Here is a 25433-nt window from a genome sequence, read left to right on the forward strand (position 1 = left end):
AAAAATGTTTTTCATTCAACAAAAAGGCCAATCTGAAGTGTTAATGTATGAATTAAGGCGATGTTGGCCTTAAATGTATTTTCTTAAGTTTCTGATTAATTCACTGGATGTCACTGTTGCTCTATGAACAGCAGAGCTCATTTATCCTTATTGCACCTGAAGTGGCACACTGGGGTCATCCTCACCTGCTGTCTCGTGCTGGGTTCATCTCAAGCTGAACAGGTGAAGAAAAAGAAAAGGAAAAAGAGGGGGGCACATACACACACTAACATATACTGCATCTCATTTTGAGGCCAGCAGGTAATCTGACACCTGCACAGGTGATGCTGTATCAGTACTGACGATGAGGAGGAGGATGGTGATGAAGATGAAGTATTTTCAGTCTCGTTCCTGCCCCAGAATCAAAATCTCATTAATCAATGAAAGCAGTACTAACCCAATGAATACTGTGAATGAGAGCAAATATGTACATTAGGATCCCGGAAGTCCTCTGGTTTGGATCCTGCTTGTGTGATGCTGCCTTTAGGGGCCCTCGGAATTATTAGACTTCAGTAGTAAACACAGAAACAGAAAAAAATATTTATTTAAAATAAATAAGACCTGCAGTATTGTTATATGACCTTCTTACAGATGCAGTAACATCATCTCAATCCCTTTTTTTAATTTATTCGGATGCTTAGCATTTTATTTAATTTTCTGTGCTTCTGTGATTTTATTTAATTTTAGTGCTGAATTTGGTTTTCCCACATAAAACAACGTTGAGTGGTGCTATACAAAGATTAATAAATAATATTAATTATATCTATGATATGTGTTTTATTTACTGATGTGTTCTATTGTTGAGTATTTTAGTCTATTTAATTGTATGCACTTTTTATTACATTGCAAAATGTTCTTTACTAATTATATGAGGCCCATGTGTTTTATTTGTTTATTTTAGTGTTTATATTTTTTATTTAATTGTTGCATATTTAATTCTGTATTAATATCTGTACTTATAATACTAATATCTGTCATTTTCATAATGTGTTGTTGTTGTTGTTGTTGTTGTTATTGTAAAACCCTAAACTAACTGTTTCGAGAGATGTTATAAGAGTACATCTATTATCATTATCATTATTATTAATAATATTGATGCATATAATTCTGTGTTAAACTGTAGTATTTCTTTGGGGCTCTGTTTCACTCTTAAACTATAATTAAATATATTTTTAAAAGCCTCAAATATCACATAGTTGCTTCTTCTTTATAATTAAACACAATCACATGTAAGTATGTATTTGTGAAACTACAGGCTTTATAAAAACTAAAACATTGTCTATTATTTGACTTAAAGCTGCTGGTGCTGCAGTTTACGAGCAGCCTGTGAAGGCAGCAGGAGCGCAGAGCTGTCAGTGGTGGATGAGGGAGATTATCCTCCTTTACTCCACTCACTGTTAACACGGATCCACACATACACACACACACACACACACACACACACATAGGAGGCGGTTTGTGACACGACATGGGAAACGCAGACACCAAACTTCACTTCAGGAAAGCGGTGATCCAGCTCACAACCAAAACACAGGTTAGAGAAATAGATTAAATACAGTTTAGAGAGAATAACATTTAAAAAAAAAAAAAAAAAACGCACCGGGAGCGCGTCGGCTGTGCGCTTGTGGTTTTTAAATACAGGCTGTGGAGATAAAGTTGCAGTGCCAGATGGTAGCCTGAACTGCAGCCTAGATGACACAGAGTGGAGAGTAAAGCAACAAAAACACAGCAATCCCTTTTAAATCGAGGTTTTACAGCCATTATATTAATTTATCTTGTAAAATAATCATATTATTTTAAATATTTTTGCTGTTAAAGATGCTAAACACATTCATGTTGTCCTCTGAGCCTTTACCACTCCTCATTTTAATCTGTGAAATGAACCAAAAAACGTGCAAACTGTTTCATTTAACGTCAGAGTCGTGTTTTCCTGGCAGGTGCATTTAAGGTCGAACTAACTAGAAGTAATAGATATGAATCTGCAGGTGCTGTTATCGCGTTTTTAAGCCTGTTTCAGTATGCAAGTATTTGTTTTGTATCCTGCCTCCATGTCAGAAACATTACCTGCAGATCTTCATATGTTACTAGTAGGTATTAGATTTCTACTGTTTAGCTCGAGCTGAAAGGATTAATGGATACATTGACAGAAAATTAATGAGCAGCTACTCTGAAAATGGTCACTTGATGGTTGCAGATTTTCAAGATTTTATAGAGTATTTGCTGCTTCTGTTGTCTCACATTATGGCAAACTGAATATTTTGAGGTTTTAGACTGTTGGTCATACTCAACATGAAATTTGAATTTGGTTCAAGCATATAATTACAGGCATTTTTACGTTTTTTTGGAAGTTTTATGGATGAAAAATAACAATTAAAGAATCAGAAGTTTAATCAGTATTAAATATAATGTTTATAATTGCAGCCTTATAGTTATATTATTCAAATAAAATGTACTGGAGCAGCCTTCAGGAAGTGCCCAACCTCATGTGGAGATAATAACAACAAAGTATGGCTGCCTATTGTAATTATTGATTAATCTGGTTAATCATTTTGCCTGTAAAATGTCAACATTGAAAACAGTCAGATATAATTTCTTACAGCTCATACTAACATCTTCAAATGTGATTTTAAAGATATACAGTTTACCATCATGTATAATGCAGAAAACCTTCAAATCCTCACATTCGAGAAGCTGCAACTAGCACTTTAAATATGACTGAAACAATTATTCCATTAACAAAATAGTCAATTAATTATGTGTCTATGGATTAATTGACTGATCAAAGTTAATTGTTGCATAATATTAAACCATATTAATAATACTACACTCAGATACATCAGTAAAAGTACCAATGCATCAATGTGAATATACTCCAATACAAGTTAAAGTCCTGCATACAAGATCCTTCACTTCAGAAGTATTATCAGCTAAATTTAGTTTAAGTATCAGAAGTAGAAGTGCTCGTTCAGCAGGAATGGTCCATGTGACTGATTTCTGGTTAAATATGACTATCGTTGTGTAAACAGCATTTTACTGCTGTAGCTTTGAACAACTTTACATGCTAGTTGGTAGTTTAGCCTCAATCTGAGGGGTCATGAGATGATGGAGAAGAAGAAAATTAACATTGGATTTTCTTCTGATATTTGCTTTTTTTGTGAATTCTTTGACACTTTTACCTCTTTGGGCCTGAACAATCATTTTAAAAGTCATTTTAGAAGGTTCATTTGCTGCATTTATGTGACAAGTTAATTCAAAGAGTCTCACAATTTAACCTCCTCAGCACTGGGAGCAATTTTGAGGTTCAGTGTCTCAAACCACCAACCCTTCCTTTAGTGGGAAATTCCATTATTATACAAAACATAACAAAAAGCTGCCACAATTAGACCCTGGTGTTGTTTTATGTGAGGGTTCAAAACTGAAAAATGGTTGTTCATCACTGTTTTCATTTTTTTTTTATGTAGAATCTTAATTTACAAAGTAAAAATAGCAAGTTACATAAATGTAATGGTAATATTTTGCTTTTAAATGCTGTTGAGTGAATGTAAATAGTCAAATAAAGAGTAAATGTACAAAGTTGTGTGCTTCACAGGAATAAAACCAGTAACAAAAATAACATAATAGGACATAAAAAACAGTAAAAATAGATCAAATTTAAACACAAAATGATGACCTAAAAACTAATTTTACTGCGTGTTTTTCATATAACTATATTTAGCAGCTGTGTCATGAATAACTTATTGAATAGCGGCCTCAGAATCACAACGGTTCTCTTCTGGCTGCGGTGGATTGCATTTATTTCTGTTTTTCTTTGGGATTCTGTGTTAAAAACAGAGTGATATATGTGATGTTTGTCCTCTCCCGCAGCCCGTAGAAGCCACAGACGATGCCTTCTGGGACCAGTTCTGGGCCGACAGCGCCACCACCGTACAGGACGTCTTCGCTCTGGTGCCGGCGGCCGAGATCCGAGCCGTCAGAGAGGAGTCTCCGTCCAACCTGGCGACGCTCTGCTACAAGGTGACGTGCACTCATGAGGACGACTTTCACTGTGCAGGACAGTCAGGAGTCGAGTGTGTGTCCATCCTGGAGACAGTGAGAGTGAAAGGAATGCTGCCGTTTGTTGTTCCCACACTCTCACTGTTAAACACATCGATGGCTGTAAAGGTTAAAGGTCATTTGAATTAAACAGACAAGTTTTTTGTTGACCTGGCTGGAAACAAAAGTGTTTAACAGACAGAAACAAACTGAATCTGACATTTCCTGCAACTAGGAGCAGATTTATAACAGAGATGTTAAAGAGCTCCACATTCAGACATGATTTAATACGTATAAATGTTACAATTAAAGAAAACTAATGATTGCACTAAAAGCATTTTCATTAAAGATGATCCCCGCCGCATGTTTCCAATTGAAGTGAATGGGAAAGTGGTCAAAGACTTTTGGACCACAATGTATAATTAAAATGCATACAGTATATACAGTATGCACATATTTCTGTATTATTATTTTATCAGTGTTAAAAGACTTCAAAATGTAATATTTGAAGATTTAGTACATTCAGGTAAACTCTTTGTATTTTTAGACTAAACAACAGAATATGTCACCATGGATACTGGAAATTGGAACAGTACATTTTCACATTTTAAACATTTTATAGATAAAATGATTGAATTTGATAATGTTTATGCTCCTTTATGGGTTCAGAACTGTTGCTGCCTCTTTGGCTCATAAAACTCTTTCAAACCTCACTGGACCTCCTGAGAAAGGTTTTGTCTCTGAGTTTAAAACAAAGCTGTTCTTCTTTCGTTTCATGCTTTACACAAGACAGCTACAACAAAGACAAAGATCCAACTGGGTTCAAATGTTGTTAAATGTGGGGTTTGATGTGTAATGTTACTCTTTTTGCAGTAAGTGCATCTAAGGTGCATGTGATGTTAATAATGCTCCTTCTAGAGAGGAGGTCTTTACATTTTAGCTAAGAAATCTTTTCACAGCATTTCTGTTGTTGTTCTTGTTGTTGTTTTTAAATCCCAGGCGGTAGAGAGGCTGGTGCAGGGAGCGGACTCCGGCTGCCCCTCAGAGAAAGAGCGTCAGATTGTCCTGAACTGCATCCGGCTGCTCACCCGCATCCTGCCCTACATCTTTGAAGACGCCGACTGGAGAGGCTTCTTCTGGTCCACCGTGCCCGGAGCCGGAAGATCTGGGGTACGACTCTGACACTAAACCCTTCACAGAAACACTGACGGAGGTCCAATATGAAACCCCCTCTGCTCTCTGTGGTGTCATCTCCTGTGTGACACACTCTCTCTCTCTCTCTCTCTCTCTCTCTCTCTCTCTCTCTCTCTCTCTCTCTCTCTCTCTCTCTCTCTCTCTCTCTCTCTCTCTCTCTCTCTCTCTCTCTCTCTCTCTCTCTCTCTCTCTCTCTCTCTCTCTCTCTCTCTCTCTCTCTCTCTTTCTCTGCCTTCATGATTTTCGTCTTCCTTCTGGCTCAGAGAACATGAGCAGTGTGAAGTCTTCAGGGTGTGAACTGCGTGAGAGGTCACAGTAGTTTATTATTGATTTTACACCAAAGCTGTTGAGAGAGTATCTAGTATGATGTTATCTACTAGTGGAGGACTGTAAGAGGAAAGGAACGCTTTGAGGAAACAGTGACAGCCCATTTATACAGAGATAGTTTCTGTTAGATGTGAAAACAGCAGCTGTTATCATAATGATGTATCCTTAATAATTACAAAAAACTCAAAAATAAGGTATAATTCCATTAAAATGAGGCCTATTGATCATAATTTCCAAAAATAAATATGTATACAACCTGTTGTAATAGGTTGGAATGAAGTTGGCTAAAAAGGTTTAATTTATACTTTATGCTTTATAAACAGTCAAACCAGACCTGGTCAGTTTTGACAGACAGGAACAGGAAGGCTATATTATCTTTAGTGATTGTGATATTAAGTAGAGCATGGTTAGAGTCTCTGATCTGATTTGTGCTGCCAAGTCAGTCCTGATGAAGAAATGAGAAGAAAATGAAGCGCAAACAAAAGTGTTTTTTCCGCTGTTGGAGTTCGAATACTCAGTTGACGAGAAGACGCTTTGATCTGCAAGCGTGTCGTCATCTCTCAAGAGAAACCCTGTTTGTGAGGAAATGTGAGTGAAACGTCCAGATGTTGTCGGCTCAGTAATAGATGACGGATTGAATGAGTCATGAATAATCAGTGGGAGATTTTTGGTAAGTAGTAGTAAGCACAGATTAGAGGGTAACACAGGGGTGGATTTTCTCTCCTTTCCCATCCCACTCCCACTAAAATATTCCTGTCCCATCCCAATCCAGGAAAAGTGACTTCAGTCCCATCTCGCTGGCTGACATTTTATCGGGAATCCTGTGTATCACGGGATTCCCGAAGGATTCCCGAAAAAATGTTAGCCAGCTGCAACCGACCAGCAATCAGCCACAAATATCAGATAAGAAAGAATAAAATAGTCCCATGAATTCACCTGCCACCTGGAATAAAAGCTTAATTTTCAGCACGTAACTAGTAGAGATAAAAAAGAAATAAATCCTAAAATTGTTCCGTGAGCTCAATCTCAGCTCCAGTTTGTATAAAATCTGTGCTGTCAGGTGTTGGAAACAGTAGACAGAGGAGACAGTTTGTAGAGTTTAATCTGTCAGCAGCCTTTCAGCTCTGCACACATCTGAGGATCTGAGGCTCTTTTATGCTCTCAGCTCTAATAATCTACATCGGTTAGGACTGATGGTGCTGTCTGATGTTCAGAGCAGAGTCTGGAAGAGCGTAAGATGAGACTGCTGCTGCTGTCGAGGTCATTGTCCAAAGCCAAACCTCCCCCTCCCCCTCCTCCTCCTCCATCCTCCCGCTTCCCTCCTGAAGGCTGCTGGTTCTCTGGTTACCTGGTCGGCAGGGGACCACGGTCCAAACACTGCCCATATTGTACACCCCCCCACCCCCACCCCACCTTCCTCCTGGCCAGTGGTTGAATTAAGGAGGGATTGAATGTCCCTTAATTAAAGTGTGGGACTGAGGTAAAATGTAGCAGGCTGATGGGTTGTTGGAAGTCGTAGGAATTCTTCTGGGAAACAAATTATTGACTCAGTTGTGAATCATTTATGACATTTATATATATATATACACATATACACAGTGAAAACTGAACTACTATTGACTGACAGTGGAGACAATAACAAAAACTACACCTGCAACTAACAATTATTTTCGTTACCTATCAATATGTGGATTTATTTTATCTTTTTTCCATTAACCAATTAGTCGTTTGGTCTATAAAATGTCATAAAATGGTGAAACAAGGTAAAGCTGCAATGATTAATTGATTAGTCAATAGAAAGTTGATCACGTGACATTTTCCTTTTAAAAATGACTCAAAGCGATTAATCGATTATTGAAATAGTTGCAATTTTTTTTGTTGATCAACTGGTCATTGCAGCTTTAAAATGTCTAAATATGCTGATATAATAATATACTGATGATATATTGAATATATATTTTGTTTGTTTCATTGTTTTACTTGTTTAATGTAAAGTACATGTTTTTAATTTATAGTTATTTATTATGATTTTATTCCCAGTGAAGTTTACTGTTTCACAGACTGATGTCATTTCAGACACTAAAGTTTAATGTTAAACTGTAAAATGTAACATTACATTACATATCTTTCTGTTTGTGTTATCAAGTGTTTGATATTTGAGATTAATTCATTTCATTACTGAAAAAAATGTTTTAAAGTTGGCTGATATATTTTTTTTTTTTCCGGTCTCATCATCATCAGCCACAAATCTTAAGTATAATTCAGGCTATTTAATAAATACACTTTTCTGTATCCATATGATGATCCACACATCTCACAGTCCCCACATGTTTAATTCATATCAGTCACTTCTGTAATGTTAAACCCACAAATGTTACATCTCCTAACTTCTCCGTTTCATCCTCCAGCGTTTGGATGAAGATGGCGATGACGAAGAGGCGCGTCCTCTGGCTGAATCTCTGCTGCTGGCCATCGCTGATCTGCTCTTCTGTCCAGATTTCACCGTTGAGAGCCACAAGAAGAGCGGCCCGGTGAGTCCTCCTCTACTCCTACATTTCATTACACTGTGATTCATATGTGGCAGGCGTTCAAGTCTGGTCTGCTGCCCCCGCCTCATTACCCCCGCAGTGCAGCTGGAGCCAAACACCTGCCAATATTTAGTCTCTAAGACTTTCCTAAACATCACTCTGGGCTTCTTCATTAACTAGCTACTAGCGAGAGACAATATTTCTGCATCTTATACTTATATTTCATTTACAGATAAAAAAAAAAAAAAAATACAGTTTTAATAATACAAATTGGAGGTGCTTGAAGTATATATTTAAATTTGATATAGAGATCGCCAGATAATCGTTTCTCCTTTCCTCTAATCTCTATGCTAATGTTTTGGGGAATGTTGAGATAAGATATAATTTAGGCTACGTCTTGTACCATTTGGGTGTTTTTCCATCAATTTCATCAAGAAATGTTCAGTTATATACTAATAAATCAGGCTCTCAAGGACTAGAAACTAAAGGAAAAGTTCAGATTGTTCCTAGTCTTTGTACAACACTCATTTAGCCCATATGTACTTTCATAGATTAAGACTGACAATGACTGAGTGCAGCCAGTTCAGCTCAACACACTATTACTGACCATTAAAACTAAATGTCATTTCAGTTCATTACAATAGTTTCAGCCTGTTTCTGTTATACATTTTCCATTATTGCACCTGCAGGTTTCTAGTTTGCCTAATTATACTGATTAAACATTTTGTGAGTCCCATCTGGTGACACAGCATGAGATCGATCTTCTCATCTCTCACTCTCTCAGTTTTTCCCTCCATGTTTCTCTCCACGTAAGAAGGAAACAAAGCTTGCATCGACTTTTCTGTTTACTTTGTTTTTGCCCTGAAGCTACAACAGTGTTAATACACTCGTGCTCATATTAAAGAGGCCGGTCCCTGCTGTTTGAGCCCCGTGGCGGTGCCTGCTTCGTGCTGTTATCTCCTTCACACAACCTTCTCAGGCAGTAGCTTGAGTTAATGAGTTACTCTCCGTGAGACAGAGGGAGGGAGGAGTGGCTCTGTTTGTTAACTGGGCTGAGAAAAAAAACAGGGTGGACAATACTTTTAGGCACTGAGTAAACACTAGTGGTGCTGAGGAGCAAGAGAGGGGAGAGAAAATGACTTTTTTCACCCCTTTTTCCATGATTGGACCACTTATCACAGTTCACAGCCATCCGGAGGACATCACAGTTATCACAGTTAGCAGAGCACGGATAAAACTGTGAGGCAGAAGGTGTGAAATGACCAGTGAGTGAAGCTTGAACACACAAAAACATGTTACAGGAAGGAAGCAGGGGGGTAATGTGGGTGTCATGAAGGACTTGAATTTAAGATTTTCTCTTTACAGTAAACGGTGATTGTTAATTTGGAGGATAAACAACATCTACACTGCGTGATTCTGAGCTGTAACATGGTGAAATCTTTGGTCATCTGTCCAAAACACTGCTGCACAATGTCACTGTGAAACTAGCATTGTAACTGCTTCTGCAACCCACAACTGCACAATACCAATCAAGTTATGTCTAAATTCAGCCTCTCAGAGCTGTTAGCATGGCTGTAAACTCTTAGACTTGTTAGTAATGTGGGTGAAACAACCCTTTAAAAAGGCTACATTTGATTATAAAGTGAATGTTTATGTCTACATTATTCAACATGTGATTATGACCTGCTTCATATTGAAACACAGCTCATTTTGATGCTGTTGATAGAGCAGTTATATGTAACCCAGATGTTAAATTTAGCCCTCATTTGAACCTAGTCCAGTGGTTCCTAACCTGAGGATCTGGACTTTAAATGGGATCCCAAGATAAAACTGATGGGCCACGACATAATCAGAGGGATAAAAAATGAAAAACATGCTGAAACGCTCCTCTCTGTATATCTGTGGAAGCTGCTTAAACACCACATCAGAGCTCGCTGGGAGTAGTTGGACATCAGTGGATGTCTGTGTGTGTGGCGTTGTGCCCTTTGCTGTCAGTTTACTCTTGAAAAACAATGGCAGCACCTTGTCAGATATATTCATGAAGCTGTAGTTATCAGTGCGGAGGTGTCACACATGGATTTTGTCAGCCGAGTACTCGACTTAGTCCACTTGTTGAATCACATGGTGGAAGTAGGTGTTAACACAGTCCTGCTGTTCTCTTTAGACATTAGTGAAACAAAGCAGTGGAAAAATATTCATGTTTTTGAATGCTGGTCATGCTTTAAAGAATAAATAAATATATCTCCAGTTATTATGTATGTGGAAAGTTAATTTACTTCCTTAGACTATTAAATATCAGAGTTTATAAAGGAAGTCAGCCATTGAAGTCCATTTAACACCATTTGTAAGTGTTTTTAATACTGTAACTGTAAGGATTATTGATGCTTTACACTCTGAAGGTAGAAAATTCTCACCTTTTCTTTTATTTACACAAATGACAGCAGCACCATAATGCACATCTGATTTATTCTGATGCATTACGTCACCATCGAGCGCCCCTGTGTGCAGGACATGAGGATGTTTTTATGCTTAAGTCTGTTTTCTGCTGCAGGATTCAGCAGAAGACATGCAGGTCATAGACAGCTGTGAGTACATCTGGGAGGCCGGAGTGGGCTTCGCTCAGTCTCCTCCTCTGAACTACCACCATGACATCATCAGGTGAGGCTGACTCTGCTTTTCTTAGTTACCATCACCAACAATGGGATGTTTTCAGCTCCTTTTGTGTTAGCTGGTATCTTAGAAATGTAATTTTAGTCTAAATTGGCGCAGAGCTGCATCTACCAGTAGTTATTATTGTTGTTAGCAATTAATCAGCTGCTTAATGATTGGTGTATTAAATGTGAATAGTGAAACACGTCTTGTTTTGTCTTACTCACATCTCAAACCCAAAAATATTCAGATGTTCTTTGTCTCATATATGACAAAGAAAATCATTAAATCATTACATTTTAAAAGTTAAAAACAGTAAAATGTTGTGTTTTTGCTTTAAAAAATATCACTAATACTATTTTTCAATTATCAAAATTGTTTTAGATTAATTTTCTAGCAAGTTATGGATCAATGGGCTAATCATTGTAGCTCTAAATTGGAGGTCAGATCTAAATATCGCCATCTTGTGGTTATTTTATGTTTTGGCTCATTTGAAACAATTTGAAGTTTTGAATTTATTTTGTATTTTGCCAATATTATTCCACCTAATTTGGTACAAAACACACATGGAGCATGAAAAATGTTATTCTCATAACTTCTTCCTCACTTTAATTTCCTGCTCCAACATTTTTTTTACATATCCAAATTAACATGTATGTTGACTCTTGGGTGACTCATAGGGACTATGGCAACAATGGGTGTAGCTGATTTAATTCATCCTCATACTTTCATACAGGATTACCCTACAGAACGATTGCCTGTCACAGTGTATTATTGTAGGCCCAGTTCCAGCTGTAGATTCAACATTTCTAAAACATTTAGTTTAGTTCATCTTTATTTGTTCAAGAGGGACAGTGTACATTGATGAACATTTATATATTTATGTAAGTATTTATTTAAGTAAATGCACCCAATTGTAGCCAAAAGGCTAGTTTCCATTGGCAGTCCTCCTGCCAGAAGGAGCAAGGCCATGCACCTTACATGTCGAAACATTTAAAGAACACATTTAGAGGAATGTGTATGCTTGATTTACTGTGATAAAGATTTATTGTTGTCTTTCCTTCTATGATGCAGCTTTTTCTTTAATCTAAGACAACTTTCTCTTACTGGAGACAACAAAAGATACCTTAACAAATGTAATAAAACAAACCCCTCCACCTTGATGGAGATGTGAACCTGTAATGTTTTATTTAATCTTGTGTGTTTGTTTTACTTTTCAGGACAGAGCTGCTGAAGTTGCTGCTCACCTGTTTCTCTGAAGCCATGTATCTTCCTCCTTCGTCTGAAAGTAGAACCCTCAATCCCTGGGTCGGCTTCTTCTGCTCCACAGAAAACAGGTAACACACAACACACACACGTGCATCACTGTCTGCTGTGCATTAACTTTCACCCCACAGAGGAACATAAAGATTCCTTTGAAGAACCCTTCACTGTGGCCTCCTGCTTACATGGAAAGCTCTGACAGCTCACCATGCGTGACCAGATATACAGCAGATATACAGCGCTGTCTGACCTCCACCTGTCTTTCACTGCTTCCCCCCAGACATGCCCTTCCTCTGTTTACCTCCCTGCTCAACGTGGTGTGCGCCTACGACCCGGTCGGCTACGGCTTCCCGTACAACCACCTGATGTTCTCCGACTACCGGGAGCAGCTGGTGGAGCAGGCGGTCCAGATCCTTGTCGTGACCCTGGAGCATGAAACTAAGACGGCCGCCAGCGTCGCCCTCCAGGCCCTGGACACCTCCACGTCTCCTGGAGCTGTGGAGGAGCAGGAAGTAAGAGAGGGGGAATTAATGAACGATTGATTTTGTTTTATAATAAAAACACAGGTTCTGAAATTAAAATCATCTTTTGTCTTTTTCAGCCAGCTGGACCTGATAACCTGTTTGTGAATTATCTCTCCAGGATACACAGAGAAGAGGTACTGTAAGAAGTAGCTTGACTAAATAATCCAAACAGTTTTCAAGTTCAGGCCAGATGACGTAAATAACTGACAAACAAAGATTAAGAAGTTTAAACATATTTCGGGGAGGTTTTTCGGGACATGCTATTATGTCTTATTCAGTTTAAGCCATTAACCACAGTTATGTGACGTTAACATGAGGAGTTATTAAGCATTAAATATATATATATAAATAGGCCCAAAACTGCCTCTGCAGAGAGGGGTAACGTGTGTTTTCTGTGTTTCAGGACTTGAGCTTCATCCTCAAAGGTCTGGCTCGACTGCTTAATAATCCTTTGGTCCAGACTTACCTGCCCAAGTCCACCAAGAGGATCAACTTCTACCAGGAGCTGCTGATCCTCTTCTGGAAGTTCTGTGACTTCAACAAGGTGTGGATCTCGACTTTATTTTAATCATTTTGAAGCTACGAGATTGTCACTTTTGTAATCGACTAATACAGAAACAAAAACAGTGGTGTAGTTTAATCAGAGGTGGTGAGTATTTCTTTAATGTGAATTGGGAAGCAAGAATTTCTCAGAGACCAATGTGAAGTCTTTTTTTGAGAGACTAGAGCCAGAGAGTGGTCCCAGAATGTAGTAACAAGTCTTAAATGTATGTGTGTGTGTTTTAGAAATTCCTGTTTTTCGTGCTGAAGAGCAGCGATGTGTTGGACATGCTGGTTCCAATCCTCTTCTACCTGAACAACGCCAGAGCAGATCAGTGTGAGTCATTCTCTCTACACTGTGTAGAGATTAAATGAAGATTAAATATATTGTAATATAGTTTTTGTTTAAATTGCATGGATCATAATTTGTCTTTTTGTGTGTGTGTGTGTGTGTGTGTGTGTGTGTGTGTGTGTGTGTGTGTGTGTGTGTGTGTGTGTGTGTGTGTGTGTGTGTGTGTGTGTGTATTTGTAGCTCGTGTGGGTCTCATGCACATCGGCGTGTTCATCCTCCTGCTGCTGAGCGGAGAGAGGAACTTCGGTGTCCGTCTAAACAAGCCATTCACTCTCCGTGTCCCCATGGACATCCCTGTTTTCACAGGAACTCATGCTGACCTGCTGATTGTGGTAAGATATTGGCTCTCGATTTGTAGTGTGGAACTCCCTCTTTGTGTTTTGCCCAGTGGTCAAAAGTAATTGAGTTCATTTACTCAAGTACTGATAAGTACAACTTTGAGGTATTTGTACTTTACTAGAGTATTTCCATATGATGTTACTTTATATTTCCACTCCACTACATTTCAGAGGGAAGTATTGTACTTTCTACTCCACTACATTTATTTGACAGATTTATTTACTTTTCATATGAAGATTTAACACAATGGATAAAATATAACAAGCTTTTAAAATACAACACATCGTTCAGTGTGTAGTCGGGCTCAGATTTCAGATGTCTATGAGTTGTTAACAGCTCCACCAAATAGTGATTTTTCCCTCTAAACCTCTCAAATGGTTTCATTTCAATAAATGTTCAAATGATCCAATATTTCAGCAAAAAGTAAAAACACTGAAAACAGATTTGTTTATCAGAACTTTGTTTTTTCTTCTTTCCTCTCCCATTAATCATCTCACCACACCTCACAAATATGAGTGAAAATCTACTGTTTTATGGTCAACATTTTTCTCTGTTGTATTTACTGATATTCTGTAAATGAATACACATCAACAGATCTGTCTTTAAATACTTCTCTTTATTTCCTCATGTTTAGATCTTCCACAAAATCATCACCAGTGGACACCAGCGCCTCCAGCCTCTTTTTGACTGCCTGCTAACGATAATAGTGAACAGTGAGTATCACAGCTGAAATGTCGCTCCCTGGTGGCTAAACAGGAGAACTGCTGATCTGTGTCTGTGTTTTGACTTTTTTCTGCGTCATCACCCTCCACAGTTTCACCTTACCTGAAGAGTCTGTCCATGGTGACAGCCAGCAAGATGCTGCACCTCCTGGAGGCCTTCTCCACCCCCTGGTTCCTCCTCTCCGCCCCCCAGAACCACCACCTGGTCTTCTTCCTGCTGGAGGTCTTCAACAACATCATCCAGTATCAGTTTGATGGTGAGAACACAGATGTGAACTCAGTTATAAAAACACTACAGAGTTAAAATAAAGTTGATCCCTACCAACTGTAAAATCTCACTCACAGGTAACTGCAACCTGGTGTACTCCATCATCCGTAAGCGTACCGTTTTCCACCAGTTAGCCAACCTGCCGTCTGACACAGTGTCTATTCAGAGGTTCCTGCAGAAGAAGAAGAAGGAGAAGCCGGGGATTTCTAGGACCAACTCTTCAGAGATAGAGACCATGGAGGGCTCCAGACCAGCTGTACCGGCTGAACCTGGAACGCTCAAAGCCAGCTTAGAGGCCACACCAGGTATGACGTTTACTCCAATCACCAAAAATGTTCATTATAATTGTGTAAGAATTTGAGAAACCTTTTTATTACATTAATATCTGGTCAGTTAAAGAATTAGTCCACTGATAAATATTATAAACATTAATCTGCTGTGGGTTTAAAAGTTTTAAGCACATAGTTTGTCTACGAGAGGATATTTCTAGCTCTTTGAAGCTTAATGAGGATTTGTTAGACCCAACTCATTTTTTGTTGAAACCTGCCACTTGGGGGCAGTGCAACAAGCTGTAAACACAGTACAGACTTATATGCATCACCTCATAAACATGAAATCTGCCACAGCAAACAGTGATTTACTTACACACCCATCAGACATGCAGCAACATTATAATTCATATGGAGTCGTGTGTCTGGTGACCTGACATTGTAAGTTCGATATTCACTCTCCCTTTAACTCTCTAAATGCTCTGCTCTGTTCACCAGCTAGCTGCTAACATTGTCAGCCATCTGACCCATCGCTAATATAAAAATATTGATTAGAGTAGCTTTAATCGAGTGGGAGATTTGTCTGTTTTGTTGCATGTCGTTGTGAAATGTTTGTATTATACTTCTTTATGAAGGACGGCAACTTTGACTCACAACAATCATGTTAAATTTAAAAGACCACTCATGATTTTGTCAAAAAATGATCAAAACCTCCACATGTAGCATAATCCTCATCTCAATCAGTACATTCGGGATGTTCCAAACATTAAACATAAATCATTTAATATGCTACTGCAGTTTGAGCTTTGGAGCAAGAAATAGGTGCAAGAGTTAGACACAATGTAGTAGTGAACATACTGAACATGAAACATGTCCATAGATATTTTGATGTAGTTTTTAGTCAGTGTTATACAGCTGCCATCATTTGTGAAAGAGTAAATCACTTCCCCTCTCTCTCTTTAACTCTTTTTATCTTCTGATATTTAAAATAACTTCTTCTAGTTGTTCCTTTTGTCCAGCAAACCAGTACAGCTCATGTTGTGTCCTTCAGGAATTGATAAGATAACAGAGAAGTCCCAGGTGAGTCAGGACGGTACCATGGTCACTGTGCCACACTTAGACTCTCCACAGACGAATGCTGACAGCAGCGCTATAGCCGGAGCCAGCGACACCGAGTCCAACTCAGAGAGAGACCTTCAGGTACACGAGTATTCACATCATGTTCTTCTGGTTAAGATCTTTCTCTCTGCAGTGAGAGTGACTCCAGGCTTTGTTTTGTGTTATCAGGTCGACCACGCAGAGTCTGAGGAGACAAGGAGCCGGTTATCGAGTGTCTCATCATCAGCACCCTGGACAGCTAATACAGACTGGGTGAGATGTCTTTTTTTTTAGCTTTTTGCCTCTCTGGTGGTTTCTGTCAGGTGTGTCCTCCTCATCATGCTGGCTGTGTGTTTTCAGGTGTTGTCATGGAAGTCAAAACTTCCTCTTCAGACCATCATGAGGCTGCTACAAGTGCTCGTTCCCCAGGTGGAGAAAATCTGCATCGACAAGTAAGAAATTAACTTTTTATGATAATAAAATATACTTTTAAAAACACTGTTTACAAAGTGCACATATAAGCAATCGATACATTTGTAAATTATAATAAAAGTGTTAAAACTGTGAGTGCTAAAAGATAAAAGACGACAGAAGAAAGAAAGACGGAAAGAAAATATGATATCATTTTCTATTACTTTTTTTGAAATATGTGTTGCTGTATTTCCCAAGTATCAGTTTCAAGAAGGGTGATGGTGACATTCTTTGCTCTGCCATGGTGTCTTTTACTGTCCATGCTAACATTATTTAAAAATAACTTCTGGAAAAATTAACGAATTCCCCTTGCAAGACATCTTGACCTCCGCAGCTGACAGGAAATCACTTGACCTGAAAAAAAAGGGGGGGGGGGGGGAGAAAACAGCTGCACACAGTCATTGAGACACATCCTCTGAATTATTGAATTAAATTTATTTTTTGAAATTGTAGTTAAGTTGCAGTTGCTCAGTTCAGTATTTTACAGAGGATGTAAGTTCAGTGTAAAAAATCTCCTTACTGCTGAGTAATCAAAATATATAGGGCAGACTAAAAAAACTAAACACATGATCAGTTTATATATATTCAGAAGTGATGTCTAAATAAAAACAGGGTATAAAAGAAGGTCTTGAACCCTGATGAAGATAATAATGTAAAAACAGGTTTAAAAACTTGAACATATTTGCACAGGAGCTTGTTATTAACTACCATTAACATGAATATTATTAAGAAAAGTGGAAAATTAATACTCTCATCGCTTAAATATATTAGCATGATCCTGGCCAATATAGACTGCATATAAATACCTCCAAAATCTGATCGGGAAGTGGCAACACGCAAAAAAATAATAGAAGTGAAAAATGAATGTTTTGTAGTTGTTGAAATAAAATAAGTCAACATGGCATCAATTATCACTTAAGAGAAACAAGTACCCAGACACACCTGGAAATGCCCAGGTGTCCACAGAGAGATGGAAACAGCGTCCTCCTTTGATCCAGATGAGATCAGTGTCGTTGTCTTCCTCAGGGGTTTGACAGACGAGTCAGAAATCCTGAAATTCCTTCATCACGGGACGCTTGTCGGCCTCCTGCCCGTCCCTCACCCCATCCTCATCAGGAAGTACCAAGCGAACGCCGGCACCGCCATGTGGTTCCGCACCTACATGTGGGGAGTCATCTACTTACGGTGAGCAAACTGAACCTGTTTGTTTTAGTGTTTATTCTATTTTGGATATAACAAAGAAAACAAAGCCGGACCCTAACCCTAACCCTGAACTGGCCTGGTGAGTCACAGCTTTTGACAGTTACTTGTTTTTCCCCTTTCTGTCTCTTGTTGTCACAGCAACGTGGATCCTCCAATCTGGTACGACACAGATATAAGGCTCTTTGAGATCCAGAGGATTTAGAGGAGCTGTTGTTGAAGATGTTTGTTCTCTCTTCACGCGCTCACCAACAACAAGATCCACCGGTTTGCCGTCCTCACACCAGAACCGTGATGAAGAATCAGAGGAAGATCTCACTCCTCGTTAAGATGAGAAAACAAGCATTGACTGTCCTGTACTTCTTTTCTTTTTTTTTTGCCAACTTTCAGGTTTATACAAAAAAAAGGGAAGATATGTCAATGAATTAGTGAAGACATATCATATGAAACCTGTATCATGAGTGGATGCAGTAGAATAAAATGCCAAATGGTCATTAAATGTGATTTAATCATCAAATGTGACATTTACTGATTGTTAATTTATCTTGCCAAAAATATAATTAGAGGTTAAAGTGACAAAGGGAAGTTTTTCCCCTTTTTGTTTTAGAGCACACTCAGTACTTTCTGTTGTTATTATTATTGTGATATATTATTATATTATATCTGACACGCTTTGCCACACACTGTATGAAGAACTGGAAATCACAAACTGTCAGCATGCACCAAAGACTGATTTAGATAGTGATTTTGTAAGGAAGCTTTTTTACAATTTAAAAGCTGCAAAAAAAACCCGGCATGGTCTGATAAAGGATTGAAACCTCAGTGAGATTGGGATGTCTTGTTCTGTCTTTTTTGACTGTAAAGTTGTCTGAAAATGTATTTTGTTGCTGAAACAACAGAAAGAAAACTACTTCAACATGTAAAAATGATATTTATTCTGTCAGTTTAAGGCCAGAGACGTTATTTCACTTAAAGCATTTTCAAAAAATACATTATATGGCTAAAAGTATGTTGACATGTGAACATAAACCATTGACATTTATCTGCTCCCCAAACAGCCTTCACTCTTTTGGGAAGACTTTCCAATGTAGTTTGGTCACAAGAGAGATGTTTACATAATTTCTGGTTCACAGTCGGTGTTCCAGTTCATTCTGAAGATGTTTAATGGGGTTGAAGTCAAGACTCTGCAGGCCGGTCGAGTTCTCTCACACCAAACTTATTTGTTTAGGCTGATCTACTGAACTGGAATGTGGAGCGTGATACATCAACAGACAACATAACAAGCCCTCTAATAATCTTGTTTCCTTTACTGTGCTGTAGGTATTTAATTAATATCAAGGTGGTGCTTTGCTTCTCTTAATGCTGATACAAGTTTCTGTCTTTCCTCCCTGTAGACACTACACACATGTTCAACAGATTCAGGGTGATTACAGTGTGTGTGGTCCAGTTGTGTTGTATTTATGAAGTGTTCAATTAAAGGGGACATAAAATACTTTTTTGTGATTTTCTGTCTATTAGATGCTGCTAAGATGTCTTTATATGTGTTAAACATGATAAAAGTTCCAAGATGAGAGGTGAACATATGTAAAAAAAAAAAAAAAAAAAAAAAATGCTCTAAAACGGCCTGTTTCAGACAGAGGCTGAACTGAGGTGCTGCATAAAGGGCCGGTATAAGATAAATAAGGAGTTTTTTTAACTATACATCATACAAATATATTCCAGTAGAGCCCCAGAAGGAAAATACAGACCTGACCTGCATGTTATGTTAAGTCCTACATGCACTAATCTGCCTGAGATTGGTAATGTTTCTTCCCTTTAGTTCCTGCTCAGCTTCCTTGCAGTACCAACATGTTTTTGTAGAATATAAAGATGTCCTCATGTGTCATTGCTATCCCTGTATTCTTGACAGCATATTGACTCTCTGTGACAGTGATTGTTTTGCCAGTATAAATCCTCATTTCCTGCCACATCTACATGGACAGGAGTTCAAATTAAGCAAACAGTCAAACCCTTTACTATGCAACCCTTATCTGCATGATGTCCACACCAAATTGGGAAAGCCATTTTTTTATGGAGCTGGCTTTTTGAACAGATATATTGTCTTGTTGAAACAGAACAGAGTCAAACACAAACTGTTGCCACAAAGTTGGAAACACACACACATATATATATAAAATATCTTACACTGTAGCATTTAGATCTCCCTTCATTGGAATTAAGGTGCCTAACCTAAACTTTTTTGGCCGTATAATTGTTTCTAGATGTGTTGTTTACTTTAACATTCATAAAGTCAGTGTTTGACGCTCATCACGCAGAGATGAACAGCTCCATTAAAGCTCCCACTGAATGCATCCTGTAGAAGACGCTGAGCGGCTGACCCAGATTCACCAGAACGAACCAAGCGTTGAAGCCAAAAAACTCTTTCCCCAGACCGTTCTCAAACTGAGGGTGGACTCCAAATGCAGGGATGATCCACAGCTGGAAGAAAAAAGGAACAGCGATGTGTTATATAAAGTCTGAATATCCTTTTTTTTTTTTTTTTAAGTCAGATAATAAAAAAGACATTACCATGATATTAGAAAGGATGAGGAAAGCACAGATTTCTTGTATTGCTCTTTTGGTCCAGGGCGCTTTCTCATCCTGCTGTTGAACAACAGGGGGCGCTGACGTGTCCAGTAGTGACATATCAGTCTTCCCCTTCTCTTGTACTGGCACAACACTCTTTTTCTTTAGCTGTGGGGGAGATTAGTTTATCATTTAAACAAAACCTTTAAATGACTGACTCATGCAAGTTTACAAAACATTCAAATTAAATGCAGGTACCTTGAATATGCTGCTACGCTCCTTTTCTTTCCTCTTGGCGAAGAGATTTGGGTGCCTGTGGAGGCCTTCGATGATGAAGATGTTCTGCAGGATGAGCTCCAGGAGGCTGAGGAGGGAGTAGGACAGGTCAAGTTGTCCCAGGCGCCCCTTGGTCCCCACGGCCAGGGCTGCCACCAGGGAGAAGTAGGAGAGAGCGAGCTGACCTACAGCTGCCGCAACCAGGAGGAGAACATCCAGGCTCCTAGTGGGGTTGTGCCCCCCCTCAAGAGCCCTCCTCTCCAGCCTGTGGATCAGCAGACCAGCCAGGGAGCACAGAGACATGACAGGCATGACCACTAAATGGTAGCCATAAAAGATGAGGAAGGCAGTGACTCGGCGGTGATTCTGGCTCACCCAAACCTGATAGAGAATGAAGATAGTCGCTCCTGCTATGAGGACCAGGCCACCTAACACGAGGCCATATATAACCCCACCATGATAAACTATACGTAAGGTGAGCTTCTGCGCAATGTGATGAGGACCTGGGCTCATCCTGCGGCCCACGTTCTTCCACATCACGTAGATCATGCAGCCTGCCATCAGGTAGAACTCAATGTTGAAGGGATAAAGGATCTCGAAGCCTTTCCTGAAGACGAGGCATTCTGCACTCACACTGCACCGACAGCAGGTTGAATTGGCGGCTTCTGAAAACAAACATGGAGGAGAACAAGGAACAGGTGGAAGATTACACCAGGATTGCAACAAACATGATCTTTTAACTATTTCCATTATCTATTAAACTGCAGATTTTTTACTCAATTGATCAATTAGTTGTTTGCTCTATAAAAAGTTAGAAAATGGTGACAAGTGTCAATCACAGTCCACAACCCAATGATATTAAGTTTACGGTCAATGGAGACTAAAGAAACCAGAAAATATTCACATTTGAGAAGCTGAAATCAGAAAGTTTTAGCATTCTTTGACTCAAAATGATCAATTATCAAAATACTGATGACATTTTTCTAGATTTATGTTTGTTATTTTATTAACCTGCTAAATCATAGATGTCTGCATCAGATGAGCTTGTGTTTCTGTCTTTTCTTTCTAACTCGATCTCCTCGTGGATGGTGTCCTCTGTCACTGCGTTCAGCCAGAGAAGCAGGTCAGCAGAGAGGATCATCATCAGCCCAGACCTGCAGCAAATACAGCACGCCAATAAAAACACAGTCAAACTTTATGAAAGAAACAACTGATGCTAGAAATTGCAATCATCCTTTACTATAAACTAATAAAAGTATTTAAAATATGTAGAGTGAAGCACCTGGTGATTATCTTGTGTCTGTGAATGCAGTCTCTGGAGTGAGCCCACAGTAAATATGTCTAAAGAAGAAAGAAAGATGTGTGATTTTCATCCATTCATCAAAATGTCCAAGAAGCAAGCCACATTCAGTAATTACTCTGGTGTTTCTTTGAAGGTGGTGGAAAAACCAGACTGAACCTGAACATTAAAAAATATGTATTCGCAGAAAAGTGGTTTGCAGGAAGTAGCCTGACTCCAAACAGATGATAATTGCACTGCGATGTGGTGCAAAATATGCTGTGAAAAGTAGACCTATCATCATCTACCATGTTTTAAGAAACAGGAAGACATCAAGTAGAGCAGTCAGGAGGGTTATGATGTTAGTTGTAGGTAAGTAACAAGAAACATCTACAGGTTCTCCTTTGAGGAAACAGACCAGACCAGAACTATTGCACCCCTGTGTATAAGCAACATTTCTAATCTAACGAGCATAAGCTAGCGAGTCGTATACTTGTGATTCTTTAAGCACTTGTGCTACTGTTACATTATGTTTTAGCATTTAACATCCTGTTGTAATTACTGCTTATGGTCACAGTGGCCGCTGTTGAGCAAATGTTACATAGTGCTTTAAAGAAGATATTGTGCACAAATTTTATTTTCAAAGGAAACTTGACAGATGATACCAGTTTCTACTTCTGCATGACCTTACTTTAAAAGTTCAGAATCAGCACTTAAGCCAGGGTTTGACCACTTACAGTATTTCTGCACATAAAGGAATGAGTTGAGTGAGCTGTGATTTCACAAGGTTCAAGCATCTTTTCTCTACCATCAAAAGCTGCATAAAAATGTCCTTTCATATGGTTTTTGCTATTGTTTCAGCAGCCTTTTTAGTGATAAAAATAGAAGCAAACCTGTTCTCTCTACCAGAAAATAAAAATATTTACCTGAAGTCCAAGAAAGGGAACCTCAATGAAGTTAGAGAGAATTGTAATAGCAGGTTTACATTCAATCATATTGATTAAATAACCGGTCCTGCAGATGAACAGCATCAGGCTGCATGCAGCAAAGAGCATGAGGACCACTGAGCCATGCAGGAGAAAAGAGAAATACATGAACAGAATATCCAAAACTACTACTAGTAGAGTACATTTTGTCATAATGATCATACATAAGAGCTTACCTGTGACAGTGAGTCCCCCAGCGTGGTGGTCTTTATGTGGGCTGATGCCGGGCTGTTTCCTGGCCCACAGCAGATACCACAGCATCCAAACTAAACTGACCCCCATCAGCAGCAGCAGGAACACCTGGGGCTCCTGGTGCTTCAGGCCACTGGGGTTGAAAGCCTGACCGCCAACCAGGGCCGCTCCAAGCAGCACCACATTTATCCCCAGCAGGCCGGAGATGAGACGCCTCCCACTGGGAGCCCAAACCAGCACCGGATCCACCTCTTCATCATGGTTGAGGTGGTCTGAGTTCCTTACTGGTTCATCACTGGGGGGATTTCCAGGTGACCCACAGGAGGAATGCAACTCTATGGCACTGGGATCAGGATCAAGATTCATATTTACCTATTTCTTCTCTTTTCAAATGCTTTGAATCTTCAACTTCTTCTTTTTCCTACTTCCTTTCAGTTTCCGGAGTTCTTTCTCATGCATTCGAACTTGAGTTGAAGCGCTGCAGTTCAACATGTGAAGACATGTGACTGAAAGCTACTATGTACTCCTCTTGAACCGCCTACCTGCACTGGAAGGTGTGTCACAAACTGGTACAATAATAACGACACACCTTTCAGGAAAAAGAAACAGGTATGATGTTTACTTTCATCTTGCCCTTCTTTCACCTGTTGGGCAAAGTTCACTTCATGGCCCCAAATGACCTCAGCAGGTCTATCCACGTTTAATGTGTGTGTGGGTTTTTTTTTTATTGTCACTTTTCTTGTATTCAGTAGGGTAATTTTACTTTGAGTAGAAAGGGTTTATCAGCCAGGCTCTCTGCCCAGTAGTGTCACTGTTTGCGTACAGTCTACACCAGGAACTGACTCTTATCACTGCAGTGCCTCAAGCTGCAGCTAATAGTTAAAAACTGATAACTTGCTGCAGCTGATAGCATTTAATTTCAGTCTCAAACTTAAAGGAGCATACAGGTGGTTTTGCTTGTTGTAGCTCAGATTTATTATAAATCACATGCAATTTAAATAACAGCTGTGTCTTTTTGCAAATAATGTTGCAGTGATTTAGAAATTTGTTTCAGGCAGCCATTAGTTTCCATTTATTCCCGTACAGTATGAAAAACCTGCTCCATTACAGTGAACATCATGTCTGTTATTTCAAATATACAGTTTGGGAAATAGTCAGTAAAAATACAGAGTACTCATGATTTGTGGATGAGAACTTAAAACTTTCAGACATATATTTGGCCCCTTAAGTTGAGTTGCAGCGTACCAGTGGGTGTGCTGGTTTTAGTCCATTCACTACAAATCACATCTACATACTAAACAAAGCTATAGCAAACCAAAATTAGGTGTTTTAGATGTTTTTATTCTTGTTGCAAAAGTTTTAATGCTCACTTATTTCCAATGGAGCAGAAACTTACTTGAAATGTGACACTGGGCCTATGTGATTTATCTTTCCTCCCTCACTTGAAGATATAAAGAAGATGGGAAATTGACCTCAGTGATTTTTGGATGGATTCAAATTGTTTTAAGGCAATTGTTTGACATTTTGGGAAATGTGCTTTTTCACTTTTCTTTCTGTGATAACTGCAACTTTTAGCCTCTGCTTGTTGCCTGACAACAGATCAAGCCAACCCGACCAAGAAATAGAGTCTAGAGGGGCAAAATCTAGACCATTCAGCCATTTATTCATTACTTTTTAATAATTTCATCAGTTTATCCGTTATTCTAGAAACTTCTTTCAACGGTTTACTCATTACTTCTAGCTAACTACTCATTTATCCATTACTTTCAGCTATTCTGCTTGCCTTTGCTTACTTTTAGATAACTATTTCAAGGGCTTTTTGTCTAGAAATTGAGTGTTAGCTCAAGGTGCCGGGAGTAAACATCGTAGATTGGAGCTCCTTTTTTAAACAGGAACTGTGGAACAGACGTCCACTCAGCATCAAGCTGTCAGAATCCAGAGAAGTTTTTAGAGGTGAGGTCAGGTCTAATCTCTGTGGTGAAATGACAAATTAGATAATGAGAGGCAGGTCCCGTGCGTATATAGGGACGTAATGATTGTGAGTAAAAGGGACGATACTTACTCATGGTTTTTCCCTTGGATTCATCGTCTCTGATATCATAAATCAAATAAAATCAAACTGTATCAGCCATAATCCACTTCCTTTCTTCAACAATTAATCTTCTGACACATTTCTTTATTTTAGATAACGGTTTCAACAACTCTGCTTGCTAGTGTTCACACTAACTATCTCTGGTTGGAAGATAGCTTACTGTAAATTCATTAAAGGTCAGCATCACACCAAAGTATATTCTTATTTGGTTGTTTATATTATGTGGAC

The 25433-nt window shown here is 38.9% G+C and overlaps 2 protein-coding genes across 3 annotated transcripts; one reads left to right on the plus strand and one right to left on the minus strand.

Annotated features, from left to right (window-relative positions):
• The first annotated feature begins 1507 nt into the window (after positions 1-1507).
• On the plus strand, positions 1508-18068 carry hid1b (HID1 domain containing b). 2 transcript variants are annotated; one of them, XM_062442448.1, is made up of 19 exons: positions 1508-1573; positions 3904-4053; positions 5071-5241; positions 8001-8123; positions 10672-10778; positions 11990-12106; positions 12313-12544; positions 12634-12690; positions 12960-13100; positions 13343-13433; positions 13629-13780; positions 14422-14500; positions 14602-14766; positions 14855-15082; positions 16098-16267; positions 16358-16417; positions 16505-16596; positions 17642-17800; positions 17957-18068. In XM_062442448.1, the coding sequence occupies exons 1-19, from the start codon at positions 1508-1510 to the stop codon at positions 18018-18020; spliced, it is 2424 nt and encodes an 807-aa protein (XP_062298432.1). In that variant the 3' UTR covers positions 18021-18068. The 2 variants fall into 2 exon arrangements, with proteins under 2 accessions (XP_062298432.1, XP_062298431.1); XM_062442447.1 differs by having other exon boundaries at positions 16098-16246; positions 16334-16417.
• Positions 18069-20122: 2054 nt separating this feature from the next.
• Positions 20123-23479, minus strand: LOC134003139 (proton channel OTOP3-like). Its single transcript, XM_062442271.1, has 7 exons — positions 23098-23479; positions 22862-22998; positions 21939-21997; positions 21668-21810; positions 20639-21318; positions 20384-20548; positions 20123-20293 (listed from the first exon to the last, which is right to left on the minus strand). The coding sequence occupies exons 1-7, from the start codon at positions 23477-23479 to the stop codon at positions 20123-20125; spliced, it is 1737 nt and encodes a 578-aa protein (XP_062298255.1).
• Positions 23480-25433: the final 1954 nt, after the last annotated feature.

This window comes from Scomber scombrus, chromosome 21 (genome assembly GCF_963691925.1).
Source record: "Scomber scombrus chromosome 21, fScoSco1.1, whole genome shotgun sequence".
Lineage (NCBI taxonomy): Eukaryota > Metazoa > Chordata > Actinopteri > Scombriformes > Scombridae > Scomber > Scomber scombrus.

Excerpts from the sequence above, each read along its gene's own strand:
- hid1b (XM_062442447.1), top strand. The coding sequence starts at position 1,508 with ATGGGAAACGCAGACACCAAACTTCACTTCAGGAAAGCGGTGATCCAG. Across the intron at positions 10,779-11,989 it reads TACCACCATGACATCATCAG|GACAGAGCTGCTGAAGTTGC; the intron begins GTGAGGCTGACT and ends TTTACTTTTCAG. Across the intron at positions 13,781-14,421 it reads ATGCTGACCTGCTGATTGTG|ATCTTCCACAAAATCATCAC; the intron begins GTAAGATATTGG and ends CCTCATGTTTAG.
- LOC134003139 (XM_062442271.1), bottom strand. The coding sequence starts at position 23,479 with ATGAATCTTGATCCTGATCCCAGTGCCATAGAGTTGCATTCCTCCTGT. Across the intron at positions 22,999-23,097 it reads TGGGGGACTCACTGTCACAG|TGGTCCTCATGCTCTTTGCT; the intron begins GTAAGCTCTTAT and ends TGCATGGCTCAG. Across the intron at positions 21,998-22,861 it reads TTCCCTTTCTTGGACTTCAG|ACATATTTACTGTGGGCTCA; the intron begins GTAAATATTTTT and ends TTTCTTCTTTAG.